Genomic DNA, 16,520 nt, shown 5'->3' on the forward strand with positions numbered 1-16,520 from the left:
GATCACAATCTAGATATATTAAATGCACTTGAAAATACAATATTTAGGCAAAGTATATGGCATAAAAATAACTCAGTATATATGAAAGGCCAGCTACCGAGCAAACTCTTGAAATTCATGCGTCTCTTGAGGGTCATTGCAGGCCTTTAGGAGGGATTAACAAGCACAGAAAGAACTTATAAACTTCAGAGCTTCAAGTTGTTTCCAGAGAGAGGCTAGAAGGAAATTACCTTTTTGCATATTGTTTCAAAAACATTAATTAAAAACGATTTTTTTTTCTGAAGCGCTTGTTACTATGTTAGAAAGTGAGATACTATGGGCTTGGGAGAAGTGAGTTCTACCCTGCAGTAACTACTCCTGCCCAGACCCTTATTCCACTAATGACCAAAAAGGTCATTTTTACTGAAGCTTCCTTACTTTAACCATGGGATAAAGAACATACACACGACAACCAGCTACCACGGGACAGCTGGCACACCACATCAAACCTACACACGTATGCTTTAAAACTCTTTATGCATTCACACGTAAACTAAACCAGGACAAACACAAGAAATTCGTGTTGCAAGGCAGGAGCCTGGCTTTCACTCTGTGGATCCTCAGTTTCCAAAGGAAGTGGTGATGGCATTAGTCATGTTGCAGAAGCCTTCCTGCACAAAATGCTTTCCTTTCCAGTAGTGAACTGAAATTGAGATGTGGGTTTAAACAACAAGAAGGCTGTAAAAGTCAATAAATCCTGTCACTTACTTGGCTTAGTGTTAATAACGACATTTTCAGCAGAGTGTTGAGGTGGAAACCTGCAGTTCTCTCCTTGGCTCTCACTGCTACCATATTCTATGACCTCCACTTGTCCCAGCGGCACGCTCCACTTCAATAGATACCTATGGCCAGTTGATATGGTGCCACCACTTTCGTAGGAAGACCTGGAAGATGCACAAATTATTGCTGTGACAAGCAATTACATTTCATGTCATTTTATTTATTATTTTAACTTCCAAACCCAGCTGCTTATCAGTCTGAGTACCATGCGGGGCTTTAACCAAACACATCAGGCTGACTTCATGACTGACCTTTCCAGTGAGTACAAAGGGCAGCTAGGAAGGTGCAGATAATCCAGTTTATAAATAGCATAAGACTGCCAACCACAATCTCTAAATTTCTATAACAAAACATAAATGACCATCTTTTAAGCTCAATGTGCATCCTTATACAAGCGCTTAGGATGATACCAGGGTTCTGTCTTCTCTTAATTCTTTTGGATTGTGCTGTCTTTCAGGACAGTACTTGGAATAGTGCAAAAAAGAAGGATCCGCTGTGTTTAGGGAATTATGGATGATGGGACCTTTGAATAACTAATGGCAGCAGGATTATAACTTCTCAAGGGCTGACAAGCTAATATTTCTGCTGAGCTCCACAGCCCAGGTGTTCTTTACAGCAGAACATTGCAATTGCTGTGGCTTCTGAAAGCAATCCCACGTGAGCTGCTGGAGCAAAAGGAAGCATGTATCCCAAGAGACATTTCAGAGGAAATGACGTGCTGAGGAAGCTCACTTGGAAAAGAAATGGCATTAATACTCCTTTTCGTTTTCTTATTTATATTCAAGCATGCAAACCAATCATTTATTACATGGAATAGATATTATACGGAAGGATAGAAGAGATATTAAAGTGAACAAAAATGGTTTACCTAGCAGAAAGTATGACTGAAGCAGAGAAGCTAAATTGCAGAATCATTGAATGGTTTGGGTTGTAAGGGACTTTTTAAAGACCATCCAGTTCCAACACCCCCTGCTGTGGGTAAGGATGCCTCCCACTGGACCAGGCTGCTCAAGGCCCATCCAACCTGGCCTTCAACACCTCCAGGGAAGAGGCATCCTCCCCCAAAAATGCCTGAGAGAAATCAGCAAAATATATTTATTGTGAACAGTACCTTAACACTGATATTCAGCGACTTTTGTTTCAATGAAGAGGCAAGTATGAACAAAACACCACAAGTGCCACAGCCTAAGTAAATATTTATAAATTCTTAATCTCGTTCACAGGAAAGAGAACAAGACAAGGCAGGACACAGCTGCTCAGTCACTCGGGATAGCATCCATCCCATCCAATTTCTGCTACTTAAAAGTTAGGGCTCTGGTTAGAGATAGTCATCCACATCGTGTGCAAAGAAGGAACTTCTGAGGGTCATGTACTCTGTAGAAATGCATGTCTTTTGACAGCTGTACAAAACTGATCTGGAAGCAATAGTCCTCACATTCATGGAGCACCTGAGTTTTTCTGTACAGGGCGGACAAAAGGTGGTTAAGTGAGTTGATCATCTCCAGGATAAAGCTGCAGACCTTGAAAAACACTCCTATAACCAAAACCCAGCTTAGTTAAGATGCCTAACTTCTATACAGGTAGAATGAAGAGAAATAAAGCTCTTTCTACACAAGCCCAACAAGTATATTCTATGCTATACATTTATTTTAAACCAAAAAATCTGGACCAGATACTGGTGTCATAGGTGAAATTTGGCAGTTGATTTCTTTCAGTCCATAACTATATTTTGCATGACAAAGTTAGTTCCTTCTGCACTAAAAATCTAAGAAGGAATCCTAAACCTATACACACAGCTTGCAGGTGGAACTACCCATAACTGAACACTCCAAGGGAGTCACAACCCCTTTTATTTGTTAGCGAATAAAGGGAAAAGTGTATTCAAGTATTCTAAAAACCTACTGTTACATAAATAAGTGGGTTGGAAAGCAAACCTTAACTGCTAGAGAAAACCATAATTAAATTTCTTCAGAGTTAGCAAATTCTCATGACACACGCATTCCCAATTACCACCTCAAAGGAGGTTGCTCAGAACTAGTTAATGCCCATGAGAACAAAAGCACAGTTAGTGATAACCAGAATTCTTGACTTAATAAGGAGCCCAGAAACTTAATGTAATCACAAACTTTTCAAATGGGAAATGAAAACAGGCAGCATGTTGCCACTTCAGGGAGAACTAAAAAAAAATCCAAAACAATGAGGCCATGGAAGAGATAAAATGGTTAAAAACAATGTTCTCCCAAGCAAAATATTAGTGGGATTTAAAAAGATGGGGAGATGAACTGCTCAGGAATACGGTTCAGTAGTGGACAGGTACGGTTGGACTTGATCTCAAAGGTCCTTTCCAAGCCAGCAATTCTATGAGTTTACGAACTCACCAATGCCAGCAGGCAATTTACAGGACTGTAAGAAAGCAAGTTATCCATTCATTATGACTGCTGCCAGGAATCAGTAGCCATAAGAAAAACAAAAATAAATAAAAAATGTCAGTTCCATTTTTTCCAGCTGAAGCTTGAACGATCATTTAAAAAATATGAATGAAGTCTTACCGAATATTTACTGTCGCACACATCAGCACATCATTTAACATGAAAAGTCGTCGCTCTTTGGTTTTGATAATTTCTCCTTTGTCATTGTAAACAGTTTCAACCATATCATCGGTTCGGACGAGGTATCTGTTCCCACTGCTGAGGAGCTAGATTTCAAAAACAAACAACACTGTACATCCTACATGGTACATCAAATATTTGCTGCAAATCATAAAATACAATGGACTAGCACTTGTCATCCTATTACAAGTGTTCACAGGTGGATGTGCCAAGTGAATTAAGCCTCCTTACTGATGTGCTTTTCATTTAGATCAATAGTAACTTCTGCAAACAGCAATACGGCCTGCAGGGGTTTTAGCTTTAATGCAGAACATGTAATTGCTCTGCAAATCTTCCACACTAATAAAGGTAAGCAGCAAAAAAGAAATAATAATAAAAATATCATAGCTGCCATGATTTCTGTGGTTTCCTTCCCTCGACTCTTCTTTCTCGACCAATTTAAGCGCTACGCATGGTTCCAGCTGTCCCAGAGGAGGTGGTCAGGGTGGGAGGAGGAAGAATGCTCCTGCCTGCTCTGTCCACCTGGGTTTACAGGGCTGGCTAAGGAGTGCAGAAAGCAGGTTGCCACAGACTGCGAAGAAGACGATACGTACAGAAGATGTATGAGATGTAAATTGCTCTTGGAGTTTGCCTTCAAGGGCTGAGGATCATCACCGTGTGCAAGCATGAACCAGTCCCACACAGGTCAAACACATCTCTGTAGCAGCCAAGAGAACCAAATGGTCCTCAACTCATTTGTTTTCTATCCACCCACCTCCTTCTTCCCTGCCTGTCATTGCTCCTAAACTATACAAGCAAATATTAACCCACAAGTCACACAGTGCCCTACGTGGCTTGGAGTAATTATCCACATATATATCAATTCATCAACTGACAAAAGGAAACCTGGGCCACCTCTTAAAAAGCACATTCTATGTCTTGAGCTCCTTCAACCAAAGATTTGTAGATTAGTAGCTGCTTCAAGAAGCAGGAGTAGGAGTACTAGAGAAGAATAAATGTCTTAACCCACCTTCTACAGTACTTAGAATGGAAAAAGTGTTCTGGTATGACAATAAATTCAGTATCCCATTTCTGACAAAGAGCTTAAAAGAAGTGTGCTCTGGCTGACTAATTTCTTCCTAAAAACTACATTTTTATGCCTCATAAAAAAGTCCACTCCTTGCACTCCTTCAGCAAGCCCCTATTACTCCATCACAGAATGAGTCCAGCCTGTAACTTCATGAAAGCAATAACTGAAGCATTTATGCTCCATCCCGTAGGAAAGGAGGAACCATTTATGATGTAAATAATACATATATCCACAGTACAGACAGCTACTGACAAACTCAAATGAAGAACATTGTTCCTTCTCTTCTACTGAATGTCTTCTAAAGTTCTTCAAAGACATTTCTATTGTACAATCTAAGCGCGTGAATGGAATACGCTTGGGTGTTCTTTAAAACAAGGAAGATGTAGGACAGATTCAGTAGCACATCTCAAACTGGCCCATAGTTGGAGGCACTGCAGTATAAGATACAGAAGTAATTCCTCAATTCCAGAATCAATTCCGAGTTTAACTTTTCCATGCAGATGTGTGTGAGGCCCTACTATACAGCATTAGCTCCTACGCTGCCCCAGAACACCAACACTGCTGCTATTTCAGCACATCCCTTACTCCAGCAAGCCCATTCAGTCCTGTAGGTAGCTCACATCGCACACCTATCACCACAATAACCCCTCGTTGTTGAGTTCTAAAGAAAAAAAAATAGGTCCAGAAACTAACTCCTCCATCATCACACATTCTTACTTCCTAACCTTGTTCAGATAACGTTCGTTCATTGCTTTTGCTATTTGTTTTATTTCACAGCGCTGATCTGCATCCCTTTTCCTTTCATTTAACTTCTCCGCCAGCGTTTCAAGTTCTGTGAGAGCCATTTGTAGAGGTAATCTGTCCGGATGTCCTTTATTAGTGTTCTTCAACATATCCTGATAGTAAAACAAAACAAAAGTCAGATTTAATTCTAAAGTCAATTCAAAGATTACAAGATGTAAAGCCACCACTACATTCTTTATCCAAGCACTACTAAAGAATAAGACCAATGAACAGTTAATGAATATTCAGACAGCACATTTTACTTTCCTGAATATCTTAAGAGTCCTCTAAAAAAAGATAGTGAATGGTGCCATTTACAGGGAGGAAGTACAGAGAAGGAACTTGAAAATAAATGTAAAAACTGCAAATGTATATATAAATAAAAAAGATGTACATAATATTAAACACAATTTGAAAATAAATATTATAGTGTAAGATGTAGGTGTCTGTAAACAAGGATTTAAAATTAAACTCTTCTGATATTTACTGTCATAATATTATTGTATTCTTTTTATTACTGTTATTATTCCACACTAAAACACAAAGCTGGTGAAGGGGCTGGAGAACAGACCTTATGAGGGACGGCTGAGAGAGCTGGGGTTGTTTAGCCTGGAGAAGAGGAGGCTGAGGGGAGACCTCATTGCTCTTTACAACTACCTGAAAGGAGGTTGTGGAGAGGAGGGAGCTGGGCTCTTCTCCCAAGTGACAGGGGACAGGATGAGAGGGAATGACCTCAAGCTCCACCAGGGGAGGTTCAGGCTGAACATTAGGAAAAAAATTTTCACGGAAAGGGTCATTGGGCACTGGAACAGGCTGCCCAGGGAGGTGGTTGAGTCACCTTCCCTGGAGGTGTTTAAGGCATGGGTGGACAAGGTGCTAAGGGGCATGGGTTAGTGTTTGATAGGAATGGTTGGACTCCATGATCCGATGGGTCTTTTCCAACCTGGTGATTCTATGATTCATCCTGAAGTAGGAGGCATTATTTACCTCATGGAAGTCCCAGCAGCTTCTCAAAGTCTTTTCCTTTTGTAGGCACACAGTAGGAACAATTTGAACTATATTTTTGCTCCTTTTCCACAGCGCTTAAAAATTCCTATGTATTCACTATGGTCTCCTGCCACAATAAACTCCATTTCTTCCGCTACGTCAAAACCTCTCCCCATGGCTTATAAGCCAATGCTTATACTTAACCAAGGCCATCCTCAAGCTGGCAGAAATGGAGCCGCACCTGCGAGGAGGGGCAAACAGGACAAGTGTCCCTAAACTGACCAGAGTATTCCATCCCATAGATGTCATACTTGGTAGGAATCTGAGAGTTGACAAGAGTCTCACTCTCTTCTGTGATGGTCAACGTTCAGTGAGGACTGCATCTATCTGGTGGCTCCTGACCCCAGATCCACATATCCCTGAACCCAGTTCCTGAGCTCAGTAGCCCCCTGGCCATGGACCCATTCCCTCCTATCTGCTCTGCAGCATTTGTGGCGACATCGATGATCCGGTGGGTCTCTTCCAACCTGGTTATTTTATGATTCTATGACATACAGTCATTGAGGGGTGGGGCCATGATCGCATATATTTGTATGTAGTTTATTACTTTCTAATTATTTTCCATTATTATTATTATTTCATTAAAGCTGTAGTTTTAGTTTCCAACCCACAAGTCTTTTTCCTCTAATCTTCCTCTCCCCTTTACCTGCAGGGTGTGTGGGGGAAGGGATTTTGGAAGCTTAACTGCACGGTTTTAGCTGCCAAGATTAAGCCGGGTGGGGCTAAATTGTGACACAGGTCTATGCTGGAGAAATGTGTGCTTCCTGCAGTTCAACTGCCTGTTCAGATGAGACACGAAGACACCCTGTCAAATTCCCAATTGCCATGGGAAGGAAAACAAGACACTGCAAATCTAGTTTACTAAGATTTTCCTGCTGTCTCTTTACTGTCCGTCCCTGTAATCACACTAAGAGATGAGCATGTTACGATGAACTGGAATTTTTTCTTTGCTATTTCCCCATGATCCAGTGGTCACTTCCCCTGCAGTGTGTTCCTCTGGCAGAAGGCACCTACCATGCAATCCCAAAAGCAAATCACATAAAAATACATCAAGAGCGTCCCTTTGAAGAAATTCTTACAGGTTGCCCAGGGAAGCTGTGGCTCCCCCATCTCTGGAGATGTTCAAGGCCAGGTTGGACGGGGTTTGGAGCCCCCTGATCCAGTGCGAGGTGTCCCTGCCCATGGCAGGGGGTTGGAATCCAATGATCTTTAAGTTCCATTCTAACCCAAACAATTCTATGTTTATTTACCTGCAATAGTAGAATGAACTGTGGAAACCGTTGGATGGGTTTCATCATTAAACCATACAGCGTAATTCGATCAGGGCTTGACTCCTGGCACTGCTGCAATGCAAGAAAGCAACACTGTTCGCTACCATGACTGTGTTTCCATCAGTTACAGAATGAAAGGAAAACATTTCCTGAAAATCCTTCTACATCACTTACATTAATCGTAACAGTAAAGATTCCATTTACTATAAAGATTTCATTTTAAAATATTAAATCTTTAAAAAAATATCATTATTAAAATGATGGCGTGTCACTGAACTGAAATCTAACCCTTAAATAAATACAGCTGGGACAAAGTCACACCGGCAATGAGGCACCTATATTTCTATTGATACAGCACATTCATGCTTTTACATAAGCAGTGCACTCAAATGTCTGCTTAACTTCAAGCACAAAGGGAATGTACTTGTTCAACGTCTTAAATTTGAAAAATGTAAGTGATCTGTTGATTTATAGTCCGCAATTTACTGTTGCTGCCCTGTTTCTTGGGGCTGAGACTATAAATCTCTACCTATGTTTCAAGAGGAAATCCAAGGAAAACATCATAATCTCAGCGCTATGTAAACAAAAAGAGATTTTAATTTTCTTTATTAAAAGAAACTAAGGAAAAGAATATTAATTTATGTTTGGAAAGAAAAACATAAGATCCATTATTTTGGCTATCGAGACTGGTAGATAAAACCAGACAAATTTCATGTTTTTCATGCAAAAAACCCCAGACAAAATTTGGCTTGTGCAAAAAAGCTCCCTTTGTTTAAGACTTTTCAACATTTGGAAATATCTTGGCTGCAATCACAGTTGACCCAAAACAAGGAGAGCAGAGGAAATACTCAACATTAAAACCAAAGCCCACCTAAACAATATTAAAAGCAAAGCAAACAAACAATGTCAAACCGGTGTTGTGTTTGAATTGCTATTTATTGCTACAGCTGTCAGCGTCACAACAATTTGTTTCTATAATCATCTCCACAAACACTTTTTTTGCCCAAACAGCAGTTGTGAAGATTCTGGTCTCCGTTGCTGATGGGCAAACAAAAACTTTAAGGTCCAGAAATATCTTCTGCCCTCAGAGTTCAGTTGTGAGACCCCAGCTCTGAGCAACACCACTATGATCCTGTGTAGTGTTGGTCACATGCCAAGAAGTTGTTAGTTAATTTTAAGATCTGAAGATAGATCAGGAATCAGCCTCCCTGCCATCTCCCCCTAGGCAACCTAAGAGGTTCACTAGTTTGCCTAGGGCACCTAATTTCAGTGTTTGGTGACCACTACACCAGACCAGACAGGATGACAGCTCTGAAAGGCACAACTCAATCCAGGACTCTTGAGGAATGGGAGGAACAGAGCTTCCAGGCTCTCAGCAATGTCACAGACAGCCTAAAAGCCTTGCAATGCATCCTGTACACCCTCTGTAAGTTATCACCCCGAGGGATCTGCAGCACTGCTACTGCAGCTACCAGGTTCTCCACGCACATTATCAGAAGCATCATATTCATCAGTAGTATGCATTCTGCACAAAAGTTTTCAATTTCAACTCCAAATTCAAAACATGTTTCTCAAAACCCTAGGAAATTGTTGTGGAAAGGAAATCTAGTTACACTACTCCGCACAGTGCAGTAAAGAAGTCAGCAGTAAAATAAATCCCAGATAAGAAGAGGCCTCAGATGGTAAACTCTTATTTGAAGCTCATCTGACGTGAAAGAATCCAAATGTTTTGCCAAGTACAGTCAGGCAAACACCAATAACCTGATGTGAGTAACAATAAAACCATTCTGCACTTCAAAATACATCCTAGATCTAACATCACATTGTTATTCTGAAAGTACAGTAGTGGAAGTGAATTCTCTGGGGATTTTTTGTGCCAAAGCCATAAAATATAAACCTAAAGTCCATAAAAACAGTCACGCACTGCTCAGTATCAGCAGTCAAATTTCCTCTTAACTTATAATTTATACTGTTTTATTTATACCACATGCCCAGCTGCTTTTAGACTGAGAGAACTCACCTTTAAGAAGTCTAAAAAGGCAGGTTTGGTGGCACACGTTTTCTTGAGAATCCCTACTGCTGTACTGAAGTTGTTTACATATTCACTGTATGCATCCAACACCATAGATTTAGAAAACTGGAAAGATAAAGAGGTAAATCTTAACTATAAATAAAAAGATGCCTGAAAGCAGAACTATGTAGACCTCTGACTGCTGAGGAGTCACCTCGCTCAGAGCCAAGGGCTTTGCTTGGCCTAGTGCTGGGTGTACACAAACACTGGTGATGACCAAAACAATAACCTTTCTGTAGAAGACAGGCTGGAAACCTAAAAATGTAACAGCTGTGTACTACAAAATGTAGACTTACAGAAATAGTTTCATCTTGGCTATGAAACTAGGACAGGGCCTGCAGACTAGGGGCAATCAAAGGGCATTCACTGAGGTTCAAAGTGACTGCTGGGATCTCCTGATGATCTCACTGCTGCTTATCTTCAAGACTGTTTGCATTGGCTAAGCCCCAGGGCCTTCATGCCCATCTGCAGCTGGAAAGGGTTCACCAAGAAAGCAGATCCATTGTGTGGCCTGCAAACAGCCGTGCCGAGGGTAGGATCACTGCCCCTTCCCTCCTTCATAATTTTATCTTTCTCTTCTGCACGGCTAGTCTCACTAACGCTACCTAACTTGCTTCAGTCAAAACAAGACAGGTTTGCTTTAAACAGCAGAGCTATAGTTAACATTTCGTTTTGACCAAAATAGGCTCGAAGTGCTCAAACACTGATCCCAGCTCTCTTGCAGCAGGCAAGAAAGGATGGCAATTTCTAACAGCTGGATGGCAGCAGAACAAAGCACTCAAACCAGAAGGTAGGCAGCCACGCTTCGAGTGGGAACATTGCTTTTCTATCAATCACGGCTGATCTCATTTTCTCTAATTAAAGCAGTGGCTACCTCTGTCCTTAACTGGATGGACTTCAGCTAAGGGTGGGATAGCACTTGACAAGCACCCCAGGATCAGTTCAAATCCAGGAATTCAGGACATCACCTACTGTGGTTTTTTTCTACTCCCAACAAACACACTATGTATGAATACCTACTTTTTAAGAGCATCAATCTCACCTTAATTTTGGTGGCTTTGTCAATTCTGTCTCCACAGAGAAAGAAACTGGTTACTTAAATGTCTGAGAGCTCAACCAAAGCCTGAAAATTTTGCCCACAATCCTTTCACATCTGCCAACCAATCCGAAGACATGTGTTGGTGTCAGGGTCCTTACCAAGACGGCCCACGTGAACTCTGACAGTTGCCACAGGCAAGACGGGCTTAAAGTAGTCAAGTTAGACAGAGAGATACAGAGATAGAATACCAAGCCTAAAATAAAAACAGATTATCTGCTCAGATGCATCTGCTTACTGAAGCAACAAAGACATCACCAATCATTTCAATAGAGTCCCACTCGGACACACGACTCGCCAGCGCAATCTGAAACATCGAATGGCACTGGAGAATTTCCTTAATCCGGTAGAAGACCATTTTGAGTTTTCTTTCACTTAATAATTTTGGTTCCATATCTGAAAGGGGCTTCTCATATTGCTGTGGAAAAAAAAAATAGATTTAAACAAACAACCCCAAAAATAGCTCTTTTACAAGCAGAGAAAAACAATTTATGTAACAGTACATCACATACAAAATCTCTAAGCATTTGGCATGAAGCATCTGTAGCAAAATCTGTGATTCATACTACAGATTCTTTAGTGGTCTGACTATTTTTCAAATTTCCAAATCATAAAATGCAAAAGTTATTGAAGTACCTCCAGGATTCTTTTGAGAGCATCCACGTAATTCTTCTCACTGTCAACTACAGAGCCCAAAATGTACCTTCTCACAACCTGTTAAGAAGCAAAGGCTTGTCTGAAGCGTTAATCATGATCATCACAGTTGGGAATGGTGATAATAAAATTTCCACATTAATAAAACACAAGAAACACAAAGTGATTTGAATACAGGAACAGCAATGAAACAATACTGTACCTCTTCAAAAGTAAATAAATTTACTATTACTCTAAAGTTATTTATTTACTTCAAGGCACACAGCAGTCATATTTGTATTTATAATCTTTGCTGAATGTTGCAATCCCAGGGTCTGCTTTTGAAAACTTTTAATTTTAAATGTATAAATTTAGGCATTAATATAAGTAATAAGGGCGTAGATGATATTGGCTGATTTGGTGAATTGCTGCAGTTTTCTAAATCAGTCTTCAAGGTTAACTTTCTTTTTTTAATGGTTTACAAATTTATTTACCTGAAGAACAAACAAGCAAACATTAACTGCCTTTTTAAGGTAAGGACATTTAAACTGTACAATTGAGAAACTGAGTTAAATAGCTTTCTTTTTGGGGCATTACCAGGCATAAGTGAAAACTTAATCTCTTCTATATTCATACCAATTAACAGAGCTGCAAGAACTTCAGGAAATTCTATTTCCCATTGACAAAGTACAAGGTATTTATCACACCACCTTTTCCACCTCCTGCTTGTGCAATTCAGTTGAGATGCACATCGTATGCATGTGCAAGTGACACGACAGGAAGGTAAAGGGAATCTATCTGGTTTAAAATTTAAGTTTCTTACTGCTGCTGATTAGATTTCTTGCTAGTTTTAAGAATTTGTTCTCACCTACACCCACTCCCTAATACGGCTCCTCCTGGCAGGACTCTGAGGGAGACGAGAGCACAAGGCTGGATCAAGCCATTCCCCACAAGCAGAAGGAAAGGCAAAAAGTTTTCTTTTGCCGTTTTAAAATGATCATGAAACTCGGACTTGCTTTTTGCTGTTCCTGATCCCCGTGGTCTTCTGCCTCATTTGCCATGGCTGCCTTTGATTCTCAACACTTGTATTATGGTTTGCATTACTACATTAAGTGCAGGTTATGCATAGATGTTCTTTCACGTGCTGGCATTTCAAAGGAAGCCTTCAAAATTATCCGAGGCTTTGCTTCAAGATTTATATGGTAAAATCAGTTGTGTCTAATTTGCGTTTAGAACGGATTTAGCAGTGCTTTATTTGCTATAACTGCTCTAGTAAAGGATACTAACTCTACCTTTACTCACAGTTCATTCTTCTGAAAAGAATAAACATCTGTAGGAACTGGTGATTTTCAGACACAAAATAGATACTTTACAATGCCTACGGCTTATTACAATATACAGACACAACTTACTAGAGGATTGCATGCAAGTCTGACATTTATATTCACATTTTTGCTAGTAACAGTAGCACGCAAACACAATCAACGGATCATAAAAATTCAGGTCCCAGCATGAAAACAATATAGTGACCAAGACCCAACACAGGACACAGTATTTAAGCAGCCACCAGGTTTTAAACAAAAGCTATCGTGCCACCTGCTGTTTAAAACAAGCACAGTCATAAAGTCAGCTCAGCAGTGGCAGAGCAGTTCAGATTGGACAGAGCTTCTCGCCTTCACCCTCTCCAGCTGGGATGCCCAGTGCTGCTGTGCAGTCTGCTGGCCCCCAGCCCATACCATGGCACAGGGTTACTCTGTCCCAGAGCTTCTCTTGATCTACTTGAGTTTTTCTGTCAACCTCAGCCCATCCAAGCCACGCTGACCAGCACACTCCCCCTCCCCTCCAGTCTGATATCGCCACTGAGCATGCATCCAGCCAACGCACATATCAAAAACCTTTGCTGTTGCCCTTCACACCTCTCTAACTCAATAACTCCATTCCTGCCCACTTGGGCAGCTCCTCTTGGGTAGATCTACATCAACTACACAACAGTTACTAGTTTACTCCAAACTAAGAGTGCCCTGTTTTTCCAAAAGAGGGTTCAGGGTTTTATTATTACCTACAAAACCCAGTGAAATTCTCAAGCCTGCATTTGGAAAGAAGAAAAAGACAGCATTCAGATTGATGCTGGGATCTTACATTACAACAAAATCTTCCTGTAACGTAGCACAGCTTGGTCATCGTATTACTACCAGATTAGCACTTCATTGTGTTAAAACACGTTAGAAAAACAAACCTCAGCAAGCAAAAAAAAGGCTTCTATCACTCCTAATGTTTCTTTTCACTGGTTTTACACAGGTACTAACTAACTCATGACTTGACACCACAAGAAGCTGAACACTCTCATAAAGTTACTACTTGTCATAACAATAAAGTAACGTGAATTTATAGAGTTTATTTTCAGGAAAAACTTCTAATTGATGCTGTTTTGAAGTGGTTTCCACAGTTACTATAGAGTTTGAGGTAGGAAACAGCAAAATATATTCTTCTGTAGACTTGACTTCACTGTGGACAAGTTTTTTCATCAGGAGAGAAGTTAAGATTCAGAGAGTGTACAGGACATCCTCTACATTTAGAACAGAAATCCTGGAGCGCAAGTAATGTCTTCTGAGTCAACAAAAATGTTTTAACTCTTCTTTTCCACTCAAACCCATCGCATTTAAATGTTCAGACAGTAAAATAATATAGTTATTTATAATAACATTATGTATTTATAATATAGTTGTAGTTATACAGATAATCTTATAATGCAATCTCTCCCTGAATTCAGGACTGATGCAATTACATGCACGTGTACCACTTTTCAAGAAAATACTTCAGTATTTAGTATTATTATAGATCACTAAAAAAAAAGAAAAAACAATAAATATATACTATTAATGAAAATACTTTAGTATATAGGATTATTATTCATTATTACTTAGTATTATTTTCTTAGTCTTTCTTTAGTCTGAACTTTATGTCCATTTAATTTATGTTAAATGCCAGTACGTTTGCAAAGCAAGGCATCGAGGAGCCACTGATGCAGAGCAGGAAGGGATTAAAAGGTAGAAGATCATATTTCCAAAAGCCCACTACCTGCTGCTGTGATAATCCTTCAGGCATGGGAGTCATAATTGCTTCTGTGTGCATGCAGTCCACATCAATAAATAAATTGAGCTCTTCCTCTTCCAGGCATGATGATCTATGATCTACAAATAATCCAACAACCAAAATGTCAATTTTTTACAACATATAGATTGAAAGAAGGAAAAAAACCAAAAAAAGAGGCAAATATCCTATCATCCAGGCACAGTACATAGCAGTCTTATTTTTACTTACTAAACAGAAAACATTTCCCAGCACTTCTGTATTGCCTGTACAATGATATAAAAACCACCACCGATAGGCGCTCTAATACAGAGCATCTTTCAAAAGTATCTCAAAATTCTAAAATCCACACAGCAGGAGGCAGCCTATGTGTCTTTTGCTTGACCTATGCTCTCTCTTCACAGCCAGAAGAACAGGGCTGTCCAGAGGGCAGGGCATGATAACAGGTTAAAACCCTGCAGCCCCAGGGCTGGTAGTTTTAAAATAAATGACATTTGGGAAGAAATTAAACAAACCCATAATATGATACGATAACAAGGATATGGAACTGTGTGATCGGGTCCAGAGGAGGGGTACAAAAATGATCAAAGGGCTGGAATCATGGAATCATAGAAAGCTTTGGGTTGAAAGGAACGTTAAAGATCATCCTGTTCCAACCCCCCTGCCATGGTCAGGGACATCTCCCACTGGATCAGGCTGCCCAAGGTCCTGGGCAGCCTATTTTAGTGCCTCACCGCCCTCATCATGAAGAAGGTCTTCCTAATGCCTAGTCTAAATCTGCCCCTCTCCAGTTTATATCCATTCCCCTCTGTCCTATCACTCTATGCCCTCATAAAAAGTCCCTCCCCAGGTTTCTTGTAGCCCCTTCAGGTACTGGAGGGTCGCTATAAGGTCTCCTCAGAGCCTTCTCTTCTCCAGGATGAACAACTCCAACTCTCTCAGCCCGCCAGCCTCTTGGAGCATCTCTGATATGAGGACAGGCTGAGAAAGTTGGGGTTGTTCAGCCCGAAGAAGAGAAAGATCTGCAGAGAACTTACATTAGCCTTCTAGTAAGGGGCTACAGAAAAGCTGGTGAGGGACTTTTTACAAGGGCATGAGTGACAGAATGAGGCAGAATGGCTTTAAATTGGAAGGGGGAAGATTTAGATTAGACATTAGGAATTAATTCTTCACAATGAGAGTGGTGAGGCCCTGGCCCAAGTTGCCCAGGGAAGCTGTGGCTGCCCCATCCCTGGAGGTGTTCAAGGCCAGGTTGGATGGGACCTTGGGCAGCCTGGTCCTGTGGGAGGTGTCCCTGCCCATGGCAGGGGGGTTGGAACTGGATCATCCTTAAGGTTCCTCCCAACCCAAATCATTCTATGATTCAGCTTGAAAAATTCCATTCACCCTTCTAAAACAGAATTGTAGCCAAATGTACCAAAATGTTGGCTTTAATCAAAATAAGAGTAAGGGATTTTGCATTGCTCCCTACCTACTGTAATTATAGGCAGAAAGCACCACCAAAGTGTAATGACAGGTGGCAGCACACAGCCAGCCAAATAGGAGGAATAAGGGAAAAACAGTGTGAGAAACTGCGTCCTTGAACAAAAAGGGAAGGGAAGCAGATCTGGGAGGAATTTATGAGTTTATTCAACAAATCTTTCACTAGCTCTCTGCTGATTCAGTAAGTCATTAAGGGATTAAATTGTCCAACAAACATCTTGTGTCTGCTGCCTAACCTGTAGAAATGTAAGGATGAATACCAGGTTCATTCTAACACTGCCCTGCTGAAAGAGATCATTTTCTCCTGTGCCACAGCAAGAAGTTTGAGATTAATTTCGGGTCACCAAAGTTTTTAGAAATAATCTTCTGTTTTCTGGCTGTGAATTAAGTAAGTTCAGAAGCAGTTAGAGACCACTACAGGGAGGCAAAATGTGTCCTGGTCTTTTCAGATAATACACCGCTTTATATTAGCTCAATCACTCAAAGCGATTAGCTTTTTTGATTTTGAATCCCTGACACAAGAAGGATATGGAACTGTTGGAGCAGGTCC

General features: G+C 40.6%; 1 protein-coding gene across 3 annotated transcripts in view; it reads right to left on the reverse strand.

Annotated features, from left to right (window-relative positions):
• The window catches only part of ARHGEF10 (Rho guanine nucleotide exchange factor 10), a 104,161-nt gene that overhangs the window by 57,359 nt on the left and 30,282 nt on the right, over positions 1 to 16,520 (reverse strand). For all 3 annotated transcript variants that reach the window (XM_069851543.1, XM_069851544.1, XM_069851542.1), the window contains 8 exons: positions 14,477 to 14,589; positions 11,402 to 11,479; positions 11,004 to 11,183; positions 9,619 to 9,735; positions 7,578 to 7,670; positions 5,223 to 5,393; positions 3,369 to 3,514; positions 748 to 923 (listed from right to left, as the gene is read on the reverse strand). In XM_069851543.1, coding sequence (XP_069707644.1) covers positions 748 to 923; positions 3,369 to 3,514; positions 5,223 to 5,393; positions 7,578 to 7,670; positions 9,619 to 9,735; positions 11,004 to 11,183; positions 11,402 to 11,479; positions 14,477 to 14,589 — 1,074 coding nt within the window. The remainder of the gene's footprint in view (positions 1 to 747; positions 924 to 3,368; positions 3,515 to 5,222; positions 5,394 to 7,577; positions 7,671 to 9,618; positions 9,736 to 11,003; positions 11,184 to 11,401; positions 11,480 to 14,476; positions 14,590 to 16,520) is intronic.

The sequence above is a fragment of the Phaenicophaeus curvirostris genome, chromosome 2, assembly GCF_032191515.1.
Source record: "Phaenicophaeus curvirostris isolate KB17595 chromosome 2, BPBGC_Pcur_1.0, whole genome shotgun sequence".
NCBI lineage: Eukaryota > Metazoa > Chordata > Aves > Cuculiformes > Cuculidae > Phaenicophaeus > Phaenicophaeus curvirostris.